Source organism: Dama dama, chromosome 27 (assembly GCF_033118175.1).
Source record: "Dama dama isolate Ldn47 chromosome 27, ASM3311817v1, whole genome shotgun sequence".
Taxonomy (NCBI): Eukaryota; Metazoa; Chordata; class Mammalia; order Artiodactyla; family Cervidae; genus Dama; species Dama dama.
Window position 1 is genome coordinate 60,120,311 of NC_083707.1, and position 19,989 is coordinate 60,140,299.

General features: G+C 43.8%; 1 protein-coding gene across 3 annotated transcripts in view; it reads right to left on the reverse strand.

Annotated features, from left to right (window-relative positions):
- Positions 1–2,050: 2,050 nt before the first annotated feature.
- PIGN (phosphatidylinositol glycan anchor biosynthesis class N) overlaps positions 2,051–19,989 on the reverse strand; it is a 105,650-nt gene continuing 87,711 nt past the window's right edge. For all 3 annotated transcript variants that reach the window (XM_061131093.1, XM_061131090.1, XM_061131091.1), the window contains one exon: positions 2,051–3,982. In XM_061131093.1, the coding sequence (XP_060987076.1) occupies positions 3,859–3,982 (124 nt within the window). In that variant the 3' untranslated portion in view covers positions 2,051–3,858. The remainder of the gene's footprint in view (positions 3,983–19,989) is intronic.

The window sequence follows — 19,989 nt, forward strand, 5'->3', positions numbered from 1 at the left end:
GGTTACATGACTCATGCAGAGGCAGGTAAAATTGCTGGTACTTTTTAAAGTTTTCCCACAATCAAAGTGAAAATGAAAATGTTTTTTGAGCTCTCAGAAAAAACAAAGATTTGATTAAGTATATGACACTATATTTTTAAACAGTGTGATAAATTGAAGTTTCTTTAAACACAAAAGTATGTAGGGATATTTCTGAAGTATGTGTACTAGGCTGAAGGGGGACTTGGAGGTTGGGTGTGCAGTCAAGCAAGTGGAAATTTGGGGCATACTGCTATCTTTTCCCTTCACAATGCATTCATCAAGTTAAATTCCCCAATTTTGGACCCATAGCAACTGTGAAATGTGTGTTGTTTTAAGCTGGTAAGTTTGAGTAGTTTGCTATGCAGCAGTAGATAACTAATATCTTCATTTTTAATTGTCTGACCTTTTCTCTGTAGATCAAATCTATGGGCCTTCTTGCCCTTGGTCCAGCCAGCATTTGACTTATTTCCAAGTATATTTGATCAGGGAACGTTTTTTAATTATGCTATCTATTTGTATCCTCAGAAACTCATGTTCCAAGGGATATACTTTGAGAAACGCTGCTGTGTGGCAAATACTCCAATGCTCGGAGTGGTGACTTGACAATTAATGACCTGTATTAGTGTCTCTAAGGAAATTAATAAACAATATGTTAGTTCTGAAACATTCTTTTTATAGAATGAGTATTAAGAGCAGAAATCCCGCCCACCTTTTTTTTTTTTTTTTTAAACAAACCACGCTGATGCAGAAATGGGAAAACGCTGCAAGATATTAACACTACCATAGTGTTGAAAGCACCCACCCTAACAATCCCATTCTGTAACATTCTACAGATGGAGAGAGTGTCGATATAAAAAGAACTCTGAAAGGCTGAGAAGTTACCAAGCCATCTCCGGTCCCTTAAAGGGGCTCTCAGAACTGCTTGAAGGGGACCCCCTCCAAACAACTGAGCCGGGCTGGCTCACCCTCCTCTGGGGGGTGGTCAGCCCTCCTGCTAAAGGGCATCCAGTGCGTGTCCAGGAGCTCACTTGGTTCTCCCCAGGAGAGCACCAGGAGCCCGCAGCTCGGCCGCCGTCTCGAGACAAGCCCCACGCAACATGCCCCTCTGTTCACCTCCGCCAGCTCCACCGGAAATGACATCTTTGACGGCCCAGCGGGGGGTCAGAAGGTGGAGGGGCCACACGTCCCCAGCCGCCACAGGAGTGGAGGTGGCGGGCGCGGGACGTGCGCGTCCTCACATCTGGGCTGGAGAAACTCGGGGCCAGTCTGTCCTGAGAAACAGTGAGTGGTGCGTGGATTTTCTAGGTGTGCAGTTCAGCTCTATCATGGTTCAATCATCTGAGGGGATTATTGTGAGAATATGCCTGGTTGGGAAGGTCCCCTGGAGGAGGGCATGGCAACCCACTCCAGTGTTCTTGCTGGAGAATCCCATGGACAGAAGAGCCTGGCGGGCCATGGGGTTGCAAAGAGTCAGACACGACTGAGTGACTAACACTTTCAAACTACCACTTATTATTTCCCTAAAAAATAAAAAAAAGCACTTTGTGTTCTGAATATAGCAATTAAATAAAATGGCACAGAGAATGAAAGCATTAGTAAATTACAGACAGGCTGCAAACAGTTTCCTAAATCCTTAGAGTTTCCTCCAAGATTTATTCATGCCCTATGAGACAATGTTTTTTGGTCATTGTTGCTGCTCAATATTTTCCCAACCTGATATCCCCACCTTAATTCTTACAGCATTCCTAATTTAAACACGTGTTAATCAGCAAATGCCTTAAGTCTTGACTTGAAAATCTGGTATTCATAGTTAGGATGAAAAAGTAATTAAATATCTTAAACAGAAATACAATTTACGAAATTAAAAGCCCAGGGTGGAGTAGAAAGATGAGTCCTCATCTTCTCCTGCCAGAGCACCAAAATCACAACTAGCTGTAGAACAACCATTGACAGGGAAACACAGCCCACCTGAACAGGATACCTCACGTCCCGGGAGAGAGGGGAAGCCACAACGACACAGTAGGACAAATACATTTCACTTACACTTTATTTTTGTTACTCAATATAAAAATATGCATTTCAAAATACTTCAAGATATTTTGATAAGCTGTGCAATAGAAAAGGCCCATCTTGCAAACTCTGTCCCCAGGTGAGTCTGAGCGGTCCCATCTTGGTACCGCAAGGCTGGCCCACGGCTGCAGGGGCGACCCCTGTTGTGTAAATTCAGACTGACTCGAAATAATATTAAAAAGACAGGCTTCAAAAATCAAAATAAAGATAAAGCACAGAGCACCTTTTACCATGTTGTAATAAAATATTCAGTAATTCCTCTGTGTGAAACTCTGGAAAAAGATGCAAGGCAGAACTAGATATAAAAGGAAAAATAATGATGTGTTTATAAAGTCAGCTTTCTCTGACTTGTGAAAAGACTGATCAAACACTCTTTGAGGCGCTGCAGAGGTTCACGGGTTCCCCATCTGCCAACACGGTTCCAGCTGCAGCAGCTTTCTCACTGTCCACCTCGATTCTGTACCACAGACTGGCATGACATCTTATATTGACATTGGCACACCTTTTTTTTTGTACTACTGTATGCTTTTGCTGTTATACCATGAAATATTGTCACAATACAATACTATTATACTTCATCATAAATAGGCATTAAGAAAGCACATTTTGCCAAGCTGATTTTTGAATCTCCTAAATTATATTTCTTCACTCACCTGCCAATTTGAAAAATCTACTAATCTGTAGAGGGCTTTTTCTCATCATTAATGTGAATTAGTGATGCTATAACTTAATTTTAAATCAATTATTTTTTTTTTTGAATGGGACTCAGACCAAGAAAGCCTAGCATCAGCCAAAGTCTCCTGGCACATCATGGGCAAACGTCCAACTCCACAGTGATATGTAAAGGTCACTTCATGAAAAATCCAAATAAAAATTACTCTCAAGATGTTTTGTCCATTACAATTCATTTATAAATAGAAATTAAAATTTAATAAGAAGACTTTGGGCCTGTGGGCCAGAGTCACACAACCTGAAAGAAAAGCAGTTTTAACATGGATTCTTATGACAGTGCCAGCAAGTTTAACCACTGATTTAAAAAATTCTGTTGGGGACTTTTCCCTGGAGGTACAGGGGTTAAGACTCCACACTTCCAGTGCATGGGGCACAGGTTCAAGCCCTGGTTGGGGGAATCCCGCATGCCGTGCAGTGCACCCCCAAAATAAATTAATCAATTAAAGATTTCTGTTGGAACAATGCATGATAAAAGCTATGGAAATTAGTGGTTATTAAATCTTACAATTAAAAAAACACCTGCAAACATTTTTCTCCACATCCTGATTGTTTTTCTAGTGCTGTTTAGTCATTAGAACTACTTGCAAAACCAGTGCTGAGAGCTGATCAGTATTTATGGGCCAGCTGGTGATTTCCTTCAAGTTCAGCCAGTGCACTGACGGCGGACGTGCTCAGCACTGCCCCCTCAGGAGCAGGGAACATAGGAGGCTGTACAGTGGGGGTGGAGACTGTTATGGTTGCTCTGAAACATCAGTGAGAAGAAGAGTTTCCAACCAGAGGGAAAAATGAAAATGGAGAATGCCTCACGAGGCTTTTCCACAGGTGTAACCACTATTTCACGCACGCCAAACCTTGAGAAAATGGAGGCTCTTTTATTCCAGATAACCTGTAAATTCAGAATTCCACATGTAATTTCCTTGTATGCACAGGTGTTATACGTTGATTTCCATCTTCTTAATGAATCCTTGACAAGATTTTAGTTGAAAAGGAGAATGAGAAACAGCCCCTGGATGCTGAATGGCGGCTTTGGCAACATTATATGACGTGGCTTTTGGGTCTGCCGCACAGACTGAGTTTCTTTGTCGTGAGTACCTGAGCCAGGCAGTTGAGAAACACCATAAAGATGGTCATGGACATGACAATCACGTAGTGGCTGATGCTACGGGAGAAAAGGAACATGTTACAGGCGGACAGAACACACAAGAGGAAAAGCGTGAGACTCCTCTAACGTTTCTAAATGTACAGGTGATCCTTGAACAACTTAGGTTTAGGTGTGCCAAGCTTCTGAGCAGTTGAAAATCAATGTATAACTTTATAGTTGGCCCTGAGCATCCTAGGTTCCTAAGTATCTGTGGTTTGGTCTCTTTGCCCTCAGCCAACCACAGATCATGTAGTCCTACAGCATTTACTATCTAAAAAAAAATCCACATATAACTGGACCCATGCAGTTCAAATCCATGCTGTTCAAGGGCCATCTGCATATACAAAATACACAGAATTACAAAGGATACTAATGCTCTTTATTTATTTATTTTTTTAAATTTCTCAAACCCTTGTGTCGAGGGCTGACACTAATGCTCTTTAAATAGATATCAAAATGTTAAAAAGAATGAATTTGTTGCAGAAGTAGTAATGAAAGTACGTATTATTTTGAGATAGCTCCAACAACTATAATCTGATATGAAGCTGACTGGTATTAGCAGTGCCTGTGTCTTTGTCACCACTAGAAACTGAGTTTAAACATCTAGCTTCTACAAAAATAAATATAACTTTCCCCTTGTAACTCTTATATCCTCTGAATAAGAGCCACAGACTCCCCAAGATGTCCGCAGATTCAGTAATATGGTATTTTAGGGCATGACATTCCATACTTTGACAAAACTACAGGCCACAGGGAAAGAAAGGAAAATGTTAGTCAAACTCAAATTCAGTGAAGTGAAAGTTTTAGCCAAAATGTCTAAACAAAACAAAAAGGACACATCTCTCAATCTGAGTCAACACCATTATGTGCCAGACTTTTGGAAAAAGAACACTATTAAAATTACTCAATCCCAGCTCTCATCTATCAGCAATAGTAAATATTCAGTTTTTCTTTTTAAGCACCATACTACATTGTCCATGGCTTGATAATAAATTTGCAAATATGGAAAGAAATTGAGGATACAGATCTGGCAAATGTGCAATAAAGCAAAGGTTTCCCCCAGTGAATGCCAAGCTAAGCTTCGGAGGACACTGGCAAGTTACTTATTTACTAGGCCTATCAGAGTTACACGTAAGAATCTAACTTCATAATAAACTTATACCCGGCTTCCCTGGAGGCTCAGCTGGTAAAGAATCCACCTGCAATGTGGGAAACCTGGGTTCAATCCCTGGGTTGACCAGGGCTGGACCAGAGTTGGACCATAAAGAAAGCTGAGCACCGAAGAATTGATGCTTTTGAACTGTGGTGTTGGAGAAGACTCTTGAGAGTCCCTTGGACTGCAAGGAGATCCAACCAGTCCATCCTAAAGGAAATCAGTCCTGATTGTTCATTGGAAGGACTGATGCTGAAGCTGAAACTCCAATACTTTGGCCACCTGATGTGAAGAACTGACTCATTGGAAAAGACCCTGATGCTGGGAAAGATTGAGGCCAGGAGGAGAAGGGGACGACAGAGGATGAGATGGTTGGATGGCACACTGCCTCAATGGACATGAGTTTGAGCGAGCTCCGGGAGTTGGTGAAGGACAGGGAGGCCTGGCGTGCTGCAGTCCATGGGGTCGCAGAGCCGGACATGACTGAGCGACTGAACTGAGACTTAAAACCTTCAACAAGCTGCTTCACAAGGATGGTCCCCAGGGCAGGCCCCAGGGAACTTATCTTAGAATATCTGCGAAAGTGACTGCTGGGTGAATGTAAAATAGGGCAATCACCTAGGGGGACGTGGAGACTAAGGAAAAGGGGAAAAAGAGGCTTGCAGTCCACCCTCCCAGTCCCCCAGTAACTCTGGTCCAACAGGTGGGCAGCCCCCCAAATGTCAAGTTGCTGGCCCTACACCATCCGAGGCAAAGCTTCAGGGTGCTGACAGGTAACCGCCCATAATGGGTAAGGGCCCTCAGGCCAGAAAAGAAGAGCCTCTACTCTAAGCAGATTTAGTTTATTTATTTTTGCTATTATAAGCTTTTAAGTAAGAATCTCCAATTATGAAGATTTATAGTTTGATAATATTTTCTTGGGAATGGCACTGGTTAGGGCATTCTTATTTAGACTCTTTCTCTAGATTAACTGGTTAATCTTATAAAGTAAATTTGAAATAGAAAAAAAGAACTGGCTAATTAAAAAATAAGAATGAGAACTAGTTAAGTTTGAAATCTGGTTCTGGACTAGGGTAGGCTTCTGACCTAAAAAGAAAACAATACAATTAGATCTTTAATTGCTAGACAAATACTATCATTAAGCCAAGATTTTTGAAATGTTTGTTTTCACTGTAAAAATAATGGAACAGAATATTGGACCTGGACTTCTTTCCTACTTAAATTTATGTGTGTATGTGTTTTGGTATGTTTTTTAACATGGAATGGATATGATATAGATCTTATCTACCGATTAATTATGCAGATTTCACAAAGCTATTTTCCAACTTTAGTAGCCACAGTGGACATAAATCACCGATAATTATCTATTTAAAAATGAAAATGATGACATTTCTCATTCTATAAAGCCCTTCTGGGAAGAAATGATCTAGATATTCATTTTAACAGAATACTCTTAAAAACCTCATGCCAAATAGACAATATTATGTTACTAAAATTATGTCAGTTATGCTGAAATTTTATCACACAGAAGGTGGTAACTGGTTGACTGATCTTACTTTAAATGTCTTCCAAAGGGGAGCAATTCAAGCTCATCACAGCACAGAGGTGCTGGGAAAACACTATATTAGAACACTAGAAACTTTCAAACAAACAAACAAAAAATCAGAAAGCTTTCCTTTTCCGGGAGATGGTGGAGGTGTGTTTTCCCCTATTCCTCCTGCCAAGTACCACTAAAACCTCTGGATGCTGTATATAAAATAAACCTAAGGAGACTGAACAGTGGAAAGACAATAGATGGGTTAGGAACCTTGGGACCCAAGGAATGACATGGTGGTTGAATTTGCTGGATTTTCTTCTTGCTAGAAGAAACTGGCCAACCAGAAATGCCAATGGACATAGACTAAGAACCTCAAACAACCCAAGGTGGTAATAAAAGCCTACTCTCTCCACTCACAGGACAGACAAGGAAAGGGGCAGCCCCCAAAGATGGAAACCTTTCAGACATTAGCTGCTCCACTTCAGCCAGACAGCACAGAAGAAGGTGGTTCTGCCCCCGCCTGCTCTGGCAAAGGTCAGGTGGGAGGCACACAGGTCTACACTCACAGGGCTGGGACAGGACGAGTCACTCCTGATTCTCATCTTCTCCTCCCGGCACATCCAGTCCATTAACAAGTTCCACTTGCCTCTCTCTCAGAATACTCCATCAATCTGGCCTCTTCCCGCCATTCTGAACTGCTGCCCTAGTTCAAGGGCATCATCTCTAGTTGAGCCTCTTAACCAATCGACCTCTTCCCTTTCTTGACCCCTCAATGGGTTCTCCATCCTGTGGCCAGAGTGTAGTTTTAAAATGTAAAGCATATCAAATACGTCCCTGCAAAGAGTCTAATGCTTTGCCTCACACTTAGAGTAAATCCCTAATTCCTTACAGTGACGTCAATGAAAACCATGAGTGACACCACCTGGCTTTCTGAATGCTCTCCCTTCCATGTTTCTCCTTGTATCCTTCTCATCATAATCACATTCAAATTTTCAACACTATTTAATAACATCGGGAAACATGGCTTTCATAGAAACTCAACTTAAAAAAAAACCAACCCAACCCTGAATATATTTGCATATAAATTAAGTCTAAAATGACATATATCAATCTGTTGGACTCTGGGACTGAATTACCGTTGACTTATTATTTTTTCTACATGCTTTCAGTATTTTCTACAATGAGCTTATGATACATTTCTTTATTTCTTTTTATGAGATGATTACAAATTATGGTAGGTTGAGACATAGCACTCTTAGGCTGAGCTCCTAATTACCACAGAAATCTTCTCCTTTACCCCATTTCTGTTCCTCATGGGACATTTCAAAATCTGCAGTGGTTCCTAAGATCAAAATCCTCAACCCAATAAGCTGGATATCACAGTCATAACCTCTTCATGTTATGTAACAAGGCTCATTCCCCAACCCAGGGACTGGAGTTTGGAGTCAGAGGAGGGAGAGAGGGAGTGCAAAGTGCCCAGGTTAGAGCCTCAAGGACCAAATCCAGGCAGCCCAGACTGATCCTGGTTCCCGGGGGAGACCGTGTTCCATGGGGAGAGCAGGCAAGGAGCTCAGGAGGCAGGCGGATGAAAGGAATGCCGTGAGGACGCTAAGAGAGTATACTGCAGAAAGTGTGCATGGGATGTGGCCTGTCCACCAGGCGGAACTCTGCTCAGCGGTGAAAGGGAACCAGATACTGCCACGTGCTACAACACAGAGGCACACCAGAAACGTCACACCGACGGGAAAAGGCCAGATGTAAAAGGCTACACATCGCATGATTCTATTTCTCGACATGTTCAGAGCAGGCGGATCTGCAGAGACAGAGAGCAGGCTGGCGGTTTCCTGGGGCTCAGCATGGGAATTGGATAGACCAGAATCAGGCATGGGAAGTTTTCTGGGTGACGGAAATATTAAAAAACTTGACGGTAGTGATGGTTGCACAAATCCATCAATCTGCTGAAAGTTACTGAAGTAGTTTAAATCATTCAAAACTTTAAAATGGATGGAATTTATGATACATAAATTATACCTCAATTAAGCCATAACAACAAAAAGATTCTATTACAGCAGATTATTTTTTCCCCCATTAAGTTTTGCTATCACTTTTAGGCCTTTTATCACTTCTAATACTTTTTAAAAACTTTAAAATATTAAATGACTTGACCTCTGAACAAAGTAAGTTTTGTAAAACCAGATGGCAGGCGACCCCGCCTCAAATTTAGTGACAATCTATCTCTAAAGGGTATTCCATACATCACCTATCTCCTTGACCTGAAATGGCCTGAAATCATGGACTCTTGGCTCCTTTAAGCTAACACAGTCGGCAGGGAACAGTTGTGAAGCTCATTGTCTCATCGTCTCCATGTGACTGAGTCTGAGGTATTCAGTTTGTGAGAGCTTCCATCAAGTCTTCGAGTCATCATAGCATAGCACAGTTAAAGGAGCATCAAATTTCTATCTGAAATGAGTTCAGCTGTTCCCACTCTCTCCCCTTGACTGTTCTATTATTTAAATCAGCAGTTCTCAAGGTGTACATCATATGAGACGGTAGAGGGACAAGGCGTGTGGATACAGAATCACCGGGCAGGTCTGTTCAACCCACACAATGGGTGATAAAAGGCTGATGATGCTTCTCAATTAGGATAATGCGCAGTCAAAGCTGGGCCTATCTGTCAGATGTACTGGGAAGACAGGTGGAGAATCACTGGTTTAATAAAGCTTAATGTTCACTATCAAGAGTAAAAAGATTTTATGGTGCTTATTAATTACATTTAGGAGGATATTAAAATATCACTGAACTTAATGATAAGTTTTCACTACAAAGAGAAATGATACTTTAGTTGTCATTTATATTGCAGTGATGTGTAACAACAGTGCATGTAGGAAACAGAGTCCAAATGAATCCTGCTATCAAACTAAAGCTCCAACTGATGAGGATGACTATTCACCTCATATCCAGTACATTTAGAATATAAATTTAAATATGTTTTTATAGTTATGAAAGCTCCCTCAATGGCATTTTTTCTCTAGTTCAAAAAAATACTACTTCTCTCAGAATGCAAAATAAAGGCAATACTCTGTAAAGTTTATGGCCTGCTATAAGTGAAGAAACAGTGTAAAAGATTAAAAGAAGAAAATACAAAATTACAGCTCGGCTGGCCCAAGTCAGTTTCACAGCCTGCGTAGGGCATTTTTCATACAGATGTTAAAAAAAAAAAAAAAACACCCAATGCCAGAAGGTTCTCCAGAAAACCACTGAATTTACACCCAATGTTGTAGTTGGTCATACTGACTGGAGTGTATTCCTTTAAGAGTCTCAGTTTAATTCTGCTAAGATCTACTCCAAAGATGCACTTCAAACATATTGAACTACACTTATAAACAGATATACTGTCTCATGCCCTAGCAATTCAATATTCATTTTTAAAGAAACCATTATTAACCTCGAACTAACAGCTGAAGAATCTCTCCAGCCTATTTTGAAAACCTGCCGCAGTCCCCAAAACGATACTACAGACATTGCAGACACACAGGCTGCATTTGAGTACTGCATTTGAGTCCTCTCTCAAATTCTGGGACAGATTCTCACCATTTATATATTTAAAGAGCAATAAAATAGAAAGGACAAAGGACAATATTCCATTCCTGTGCATAACAGGCAGGGAATGGCTGGAGTTATTAGCTGTATTACTGATACAAAGGGGTTTAGAAATAAAATTTGTCACCAAGGCAAACCACTGCAGGGGCACCGTTCAAATAACCCAGGCTCCCATTAAGGAAACTCTGCCAGTAAGTTTAACACCTGCAACGTGACAAGAAACAGCTTGGCTTTTCAAATGTATATTCACAGAGGAATAATTAGAAAGCTGAAACTTAAAGCAACATTCTCACAAATAAAATGCAGGGGAAAAATGCAGGAAAAAGTAGCCTAATGAAGTCTTGATATATGAACCTTGCTATATGGTGTGTAAGTTTTAAGTCTTGAAGTATATTTCCCCCCACTGTCCAAGTCCTTTTCTGGCAACCAATTAGATGTGTATGAAGATGCATGAACCACTTCCGCCCCTTAGACCTGTATCACTAGGTTCCCTGCGGCTCTATACGCCATTACTGCCACACAGGATGTGAAAGGAAGATTTTAGAGTTCTCACTCACCAACAGAAGCAGCAGGGGCAAGGAAAACCTCATGGCAGCATCAACTTAGGCAATTCCGTTTAGAAAGCCCGATTCTACTAACTCAGAGCTCATTCTGTTTCTCCATCCCAACCTCTTCCATCTCCCAACCCCTCCCCGTCTTCCTTTCTGAAGTGGGCATCTTTTGTTCCATCCAATAATAGACAAAGAAGACGAGCAGAGCAGAGCAAGGAGGTACTTCGGCAGGAACGACCCGGCAGAGGACTCCGGGGATTTACGGAGGTTAGCTCGGGGCCCTCAGGCTGATGAACAGAACTGAGCTCTGAAACCGTCAGTCTCTCAGAGCAGGCATCCCATTCAACCTAGGGAGTCAGACCAGTGGGGCTGAAGCACTGGGACTGAGATAAACTGAGCTTCGGCATGGCTTATTACCTGGTCATGCCTCTAACCTCTTCCCATGCACTCTGGGTTTTTAATGCTGCATAGATGAGGATGTAATGATTACATTGGAACATAAGGCATAAAGCAGGTAGACCGGGGTTACTGTACGCGCAGGGCAGCTGCCTTTATAAACAATACTATTACTACAAAATATTTCTACAGCATAGTTTTTACCCTATATAGCATCAATTAGGAGAAGGCAGTGGCACCCCACTCCAGTACTCTTGCCTGGAAAATCCCATGGACGGAGGAGCCTGGTAGGCTGCAGTCCATGGGGTCACGAAGCGTCAGACACAACTGAGCGACTTCACTTTCACTCTTCACTTTCATGCCCTGGAGAAGGAAATGGCAGCACACTCCAGTGTTCTTGCCTGGAGAATCCCAGGGACGGCAGAGCCTGGTGGGCTGCTGTCTATGGGGTCACACAGAGTTGGACATGACTGACGTGACTTAGCAGCAGCAGCAGCATCAATTAACTATATATAATTTTCATATTGATCATAAGTGAAGCACAGGACTGGCACATGGAGTGAACATCCTTTTCTCATGGTTAGGGCTGCAGTGAGGGGCTGTCAGTGCATCACAGGCCAGGAGTGCTAACGCACCATTCTTTTTCCCTTGGTCTGAATGATGCTCACTGTTTGTTTTAGGCCTCTGCAGTCTCTTTTTTGCTATTATTTTGTGCTCTGATGAACACTTTATTCCCATGATGGTTATGCAAAGGAATGCAAGGAATAGGCCCAGAGGTACCACACACATGCCAAGAAGAACATCACACTAGATATTAAATTTGAGTTTGGTAATGGCTCAAAGCCTGTTTTAAAAACAATCAAGCAAGCATAGGTAACAAAAATAAGGACATATTAAACTAGACTACAACAAAATTTAAAACTTCTGTGCAAAGGACATAATCAACAAAGTAAAAAAGCAACTTACAGAATGGCAGAAAATATCTGCAAATCATCTTATCTGATAAGAGGTTAAAGTCTAACATACATAAAGAACACCACCACTCAACAACAACAAAAACAACCCAATTTACAAATGGGCAAAGGACTTGACCAGACATTTCCTTAAAAAAGACATACAAATAGCCAAAAGCACATGAAAAATGATCAACATCAGTAATAAGCAAATCAAAAGAATAAGATCCACTTCCCATCCATTAGGGTGGCTACTACCAAAAAAAAGAAAAGAAATGAAGAGTTGGTGAATCTCCTGCACTATCAATACAAATAAACTGGTACAACTGCTATGAAAATCACTAGAGCAGTTCCTCAAAATAGTAAAACTATAACCAGCATATGATCCAGAAATCTCATTTCTGGGCATGTATCTCAAAGAACTGAAAACAGAGCCTTGACTGGACAAAATGAACACCCATGTTGTAGCAACAATTTGCACAGTGGCCAAAGGTGGGACAACCTAAGTGCCCACAGATGGATGAATGGATAGACAACATGTGATATATACATTCAATGGAATATTATTCAGCCTTCAAAAGGAAGGGAATTCTGATCTATGCTCCAACATGGATGAACCTTGAGGACATTACACTAAATGAAATTAGCCAGTTATTGAAAGACAAATATTGTGTGATTTCACTTACATGAGGTACCTAGAGTAGCCAAATTCAGAGAGATAGATAGTAGATAGTGGATTCCAGGGACTGAGGGGAAGGGAAAATGGGGGAGAGATTGTTTAATGGGTACAGAGTTTCAGTTATGCACGATGAGAAAGTTCTGGAGATCAGCTGTACAACAATGTGAAATCACTTCATGAAACTAAACTGTGCACTGTAAGCCCCAGCAAGATGGCGGGCGCCGGAGCGGCTGTGAGGAGAGACCCCACGTCCAAGGGCGAAGGAGAAGCCCCAGCAAGATGGCGGGCGCCGGAGCGGCTGTGAGGAGACACCCCACGTCCAAGGGCGAAGGAGAAGCCCCAGCAAGATGGCGGGCGCCGGAGCGGCTGTGAGGAGAGACCCCACGTCCAAGGGCGAAGGAGAAGCCCCAGCAAGATGGCGGGCGCCGGAGCGGCTGTGAGGAGACACCCCACGTCCAAGGGCGAAGGAGAAGCCCCAGCAAGATGGCGGGCGCCGGAGCGGCTGTGAGGAGAGACCCCACGTCCAAGGGCGAAGGAGAAGCCCCAGCAAGATGGCGGGCGCCAGAGCGGCTGTGAGGAGACACCCCACGTCCAAGGGCGAAGGAGAAGCCCCAGCAAGATGGCGGGCGCCGAAGCGGCTGTGAGGAGACACCCCACGTCCAAGGGCGAAGGAGAAGCCCGAGGAAGACGGTAGGAGGGGCGAAACTGTGTTTAGACTCAAACCCCATTCCCACCAGAGACACTCAGAGCTCTCAAACAAACCTTGTGCACACCAGGACCCAGGGACCCCACAAGACTGAGACAGAGCTGTGTGTGAGCATCTCCTGAGGAGGTCCGGGTCAGCGGTGGCTTGCTGCAGGGGCAGGGGCTCTGCTGCAGCAGACCTGGGCACAGCAGAAGCCCTCTTGGAGGAGTTCGCCATTCACCCACCACAGAGCCGCCAGCACTCACACAGGACTGGGGAATAGACGCCTGGAGGCACAGCAGACCTTGTGCACCAGGACCCAGGAGAAAGGAGCCGTGACCCCACAGGAGACTGACCCAGACTTGCCGTGAGTGTCCAGGAGTCTCCAGCGGAGGCGTGGGTCTGCGGTGGCCTGCTGCAGGGCTGGGGGCGCTGAGTGTAGCAGTGCCTGCATGGGGCCTTTTGAAGGAGGTGACATTATCTTCATTACCACCACCGCAGCTTGGCCCCAGGTCAAATAATAGAGAGGGAACACAGCCCCAGCCTTCACCAGAAAATTGGATTAAAGATCTACTGAGCATGCCCTCCCCACTCCCGCACCGAGGCCCCCCGCCCCCCCCCAATCAGAGCAAGACCCAGTTTCCCCCTCAGTCAGTCTCTCCCATCAGGAAGCTCCATAAGCCTCTTATCCTTCTCCATCAGAGGGCTGACAGACTGAAAACCACAATCACAGAAAACTAACCAATCTGATCACAAGGACCACAGTCTTGTCTAACTCAGTGAAACTATGAGCCATGCCGTGTGGGGCCACCCAAGACGGTCGGGTCATGGTGGAGAGGTCTGACAAAACGTGGTCCACTGGAAAAGGGAATGGCAAACCACTTCAGTATTCTTGCCTTGAGAACCCCATGAACAGTATGAAAAGGCAAAAAGATAGGACACTGAAAGATGAACTCCCCAGGTTGATAGGTGCCCAGTATGCTACTGGAGAAGAGTGGAGAAGTAACTCCAGAAAGACTGAAGAGATGAGCCAAAGCAAAAACACACCCAGTTGTGGATGTGACTGGTGATGGAAGTAAAGTCTGATGCTGTAAAGAGCAATATTGCATAGGAACCTGGAATGTTAGGTCCATGGATCAGGGCAAATTGGAAGTGCTCAAATAGTAGACGGCAAGAGTGAACATAGACATTTTAGAAATTAGGAAACTAAAATGGACTGGAATGGGTGAATTTAACTCAGATGACCATTATATCTACCACTGTGGGCAAGAATCCCTTAGAAGAAATGGAGTAGCCATGATAGTCAACAAGAGTCCAAAATGCAGTACTTGGATGCAATCTCAAAAACAACAGAATGATCTCTGTTCATTTCCAAGGCAAACCATTCAATATCACAGTAATCCAAGTCTATGCCCCGATCAGTAATGCTGAAGAAGCTGAAGTTGAACAGTTCTATGAAGACCTATAAGACCTTCTAGAAGTAACACCCAAAAAAGATGTCCTCTTCATTATAGGGAACTGGAATGCAAAAATAGGAAGTCAAGAAATACCTGGAGTATCAGGCAGATTTGGCCTTGGAGTACAGAATGAAGCAGGGCAAAGGCTAACAGAGTTTTGCCAAGAGAACACACTGGTCATAGCAAACACCCTCTTCCAACAACACAAGAGAAGACTCTACACATGGACATCACCAGATGGTCAACACCAAAATAAAATTGATTATGTTCTTTGCAGCCAAAGATGGAGAAGCTCTATACAGTCAGCAAAGACAAGACCAGGAGCTGACTGTGGCTCAGATTATGAACTCCTTATTTGCTAAACTCAGACTTAATTGAAGAGAGTAGGGAAAACCATTAGACCATTCAGGTATGACATAATCAAACTCCTTACAATTATACAATGGAAGTGAGAAATAGATTCAAGGGATTAGATCTGATAGACAGAGTGCCTGCAAGAACTATGGATGGAGTTTCGTGACACTGTACAGGAGACAGGGATCAAGACCATTCCCAAGAAAAGGAAATGCAAGAAGACAATATGGTTGTCTGAGGAGGCCTTACAGATAGCTGTGAAAAGAAGAGAAGCAAAAGGCATAGGAGAAAAGGAAAGATACACCCATTTGAATGCAGAGTTCCAAAGAATAGCAAGGAGAAATAAGAAAGCCTTCCTCAGTGATCAATAAAGAAATAGATGATAACAATAGAATGGGAAACACTACAGATCTCTTCAAGAAAATTAGAGATACCAAGGGAACATTTCATGCAAAGATGGGTACAATAAAGGACAGAAATGGTATGGACCTAACAGAAGCAGAAGATATTAAGAAGAGGAGGCAAGAATACACAGAAGAACTATACAAAAAAGATCTTCACAACCCAGATAATCATGATGGTATGATCACTCACCTACGGCCAGACATCCTGGAATGTGAAGTCATGTGGGCCTTAGGAGGTATTACTACACATAAAGCCAGTAGAGGTGATGGAGTTCCAGTTGAGCTATTTCAAATCCTAAAAGATGATGCTGTGAAAGTGCTGCACACAATATGCCAGCAAATTTGGAACACTCAGCAGTGGCCACAGGACTGGAAAAGGTCAGTTTTCATTCCAATCCCTAAGAAAGGCAATCCCAAAGAATGCTCAAACTACTGCACAATTGCACTCCTCTCACATGCTAGCAAAGTAATGCTCAAAATTCTCCAAGCCAGGCTTCAGCAATACGTGAACCCTGAACTTCCAGATGTTCAAGCTGGATTTAGAAAAGGCAGCAGAACCAGAGGTCAAATTGCCAACATCCGTTGGATCATCGAAAAAGCAAGAGAGTTCAGAAAAACATTTACTTCTGCTTTATTGACTATTCCAAAGCCTTTGACTGTGTAGATCACAACGAACTGTGGAAAAGTCTTCAAGAGATGGGAATACCACATCACCTGACCTGTCTCATGAGAAATCTGTAAGCAGGTCAGGAAGCAACAGTTAGAACTGGACATGGAACAACAGACTGGTTCCAAATCAGGAAAAGGGTATGTCAAGGCTGTATATTGTCATCCTGCTTATTTAACTTATGTGCAGAGTACCTCATGAGAAATGCTGGGCTCCTCACTTATTTGCCAACAGAATGTACACTGTAGTTTTGTATTTAAAGTTCTCCAAATTAGGGGTCCCAAAAGCTATTTGCTAGAAATTTCTTTATCCAAAACCAATGGTTTCTGAAATTCACACTCCAGATATGAGGGCATTGGGCCTTTTTACCTCTCTGCTTTGCCCATATCCATTCTATCTGTCAAAAATACTCTTCCCCAACCTGTAAGTTTCCTAATTGAAATTATGCTCTTCATTCAGGGTTCAGCCCATATGGTGACCTTGCACAATGTGTTCTTGGTCACTGAAGCTGGAAGTGAAGCAGCCTCTGTTCTGTATTCACAAAGCCCTTAACCACACGCTGCCTCGTATTACAGTTATTTTGTCTTACAACCTGAAAGCAGGGGCCATCTGTCAGAGTCCCAGATCCTTCCAGGGCTGGAATATCCGTTATAAGTTATACATTAGAATTGCACAGTGCCTGAATTCACTCCAAAACACTCTGATACAGAGTCGTCCGTCTCTAGAGGTGGGGCATCACCAAGTCTGGAAGAGGCAATGCTATTTGTCTTGGGTCCCTGATAACATCTGGAAATGCTTTATGGATGGTGAGAGTGCTCACTACATAATTTCTTCTCAAGAAATGATCTGGGTATTAAATGTATACACATACAAAAAAATGAAACCTAGGTATGCCATGTTATTGCTAGTCTTTCAGAGCTAGTTTCCTCCTCTATAAGAGAGAAATAATTACATTTTCCTCATATCACTGCCATGAAAGTAATGAAATAACATATGTACAACTCTGAATACACTGTGTACAGTAAGTGACATTTTAATACTCAGTGGTAAAGAATCTGCCTGCCAATGCAGGAGACCTGGGTTTGATCCCTGGGTCAGGAAGATCCCCTGGAGAAGGGAATGGCAACCTACTCCAATATTCTTGCCGGGAGAATCCCATGGAAAGAGGGGCCTGGTGGGCTACAGCCCATGGGGGTTGCAAAGAGTCAGACATGACTGAGCTACTAATATACACATCATGTCAATTTAATACCTTTGTCAATAATCAGTAATCCTTCACTTTCCTCACTTGCTACATAATTTAATCTGGCTTTTCCCTAGGTTTGGGGATAAGTTTTTTCTATGGCAAACAATGCAATCCTCTAAATGGTTTCTGGAAACTTTCAGGGACCCCAGAAGGGAGGAGAGATAAACATGACTACATTAAATTCCTTAAACCAGTTGTACTGAACATTTCTAAAGAAAAACACTCTAGAATTTTCCAGAGAAAAATGGTGACTATTTTAAAGTAAACAACATGAAAGTCTGGGAAAGAGAGAAAGTAGTTTTGGGACAAAGAACACAGGACTTCCGGAGTGGATCAAGGGCTGACGCTGATGCCAGAAGGTGGAAAACAAGACGCTCAAAAGGGGCTTCTTTTCCTTCCCCTCTCTCTTTCCCTCCCTCCCTTCTTTCCTGCCTCCTCCAGAGCCCTCACCTTTTCTTCCTTCTTCTTTTTTTTTTTTTTTTGATGAAACAGTATATTATTAGAGAGGAAGGGAAGAAAGGTAATTTGAGGGGTGGGTGTTGAGGGAAACATTCTGCCAATTAAGTCTTAGATGAAAGACTGCGGGTGACGGGAAGGAGACAGGAACAACAGTGCTGAGAGGAACGGGTCCACGAGGAGCTGCCAGGAGACAGACGTGAGCAGGAGGCTGGGGCGTCTGGAAGGAGACAGACAGGCGCAAAGTCCTTGCTCAGCAAGTACTCGTCGAACGAAAGCAGGGAAGACCAAGTCGGGAAGTGGGGAAAAGGTCCTGAATTCTGGGATCCAATGCTGAAAAGAAATCTCAAGTGGAATGTGAGTACAAGGTAACCAAGGTCGGCAAAGGTGACGCAACTAAGGAGGCTTCCTGTTCGGGGCCTTGCTTGGGGGTACCTTGCTTCATCATGATGTTCCTGAATTTGCTCTTGACTCCGTGGCCCCAGCAGCAGTCCTTCCAGAGCAGACCCAAAGCCTCAGAATTTCAGTGTCACCACGCTACTGAGGCGTGTCCCCTAGAAAGAGAGCCTTCTCTATGTAGAAGGTTCTTCTCTCAAACACAGACGTGAGACTATCTGCTGCCTCTCCTGACATAAACAAGAAGCCACTGTCCAGCCATGTGGTTGGTGACGTGTGCCCGGGTGTCGGTGCCCATCGGCGCCCGTCGGCCCCGCGACAGCCTCTCCTAGCAGAAAGCCGCTCCTGCCTCACTCCCTGTCTCAGCGTTTTCTCTTCGAGGAAATGGCTCTGCTCTGTACCTTTAACAAAGGCCCCTGGCCCCAAACACTTCTTTTCCGACCAAAGACGCCCTAACTCTTGGCTCACTCCCTTCTAATCAGTATCTCTTTCTCCTGTAGATCCTAAATTTATATTATTCAAAAGTTTGCAACAGCCACAAAGATAGGATTAGACATAAAGCCACTTTTCTGAATAGGCTATCAGAATTACAAAACCAGGACTTGGGGCAATTCTCTCCAGGGAGACCCAGGGAAGGGCAGTGGCGATTCATAGCCCTGAGACCCAGGAGCTGCTGCCTGACCTGCTCAACTCTTCCCAGGCTCCGTGATGTGAGCGAGTCGCAGTCTCTTAGGGCCACAGGGTCCTCGTGGTAAAATGAGGCAGTGAGCGTATCTTGCTGTGGAAAACAATGTCCACGTCACAGTGCCGAGATAAAGATCATGTGAACTAACACGCGGAGGATCCTGTAAACACGCTGGCCTGATAGCAGTGTCGGCGGAGCTGCAACCGGGGCAGCCTGTGCCTGGAGTCCTGAGCCTCCCACTGTCTCGCTCTGCCTTTTCTGGAGCACAGACGGGCCTCTGCCCTCTGAGCTGCCTGTGTGTCTCTGAGCCCACAGCTCCAATACCCAACGGCTGGTGTGATTCTGCTGTGACACGCGGCCTGGTGCTGACTCGTGCAGACAGGTCACTGCCCCGCTCTGTGAACGAGCTTGCTCCATGTGGGCCCGCGTGCTGGGCTCCAGCTTAGACAGTCTGCCCTGGGGGCTCAGATGGTAAAAAAACCCGCCTGCAGTGCAGGGGACCCAGGTTCAATCCCTGGGTCCGGACGATCCCCTGCAGGAGGAGCAGCTACCCCCTCCAGTGTTCTTCCCTGGGAAATCCCATGGAAAGAGGAGCCTGGTGGCTTAGAGTCCATGGGGTCGCAAAGAATCAGACGTGACACTTTCACTTGTACTTTCAAGCAGATCTAGGGACATCCATGTCTTCCAACCAGGGTATCATCCCTCACACTACTCATGACTGAAATGAAATGGTAACAAAATCTCAAAAGGAGCTTGGGTTTTCCCAAGGGGTTACTGCCCACTTCTCCTCCCCTATCCAAGTGGGC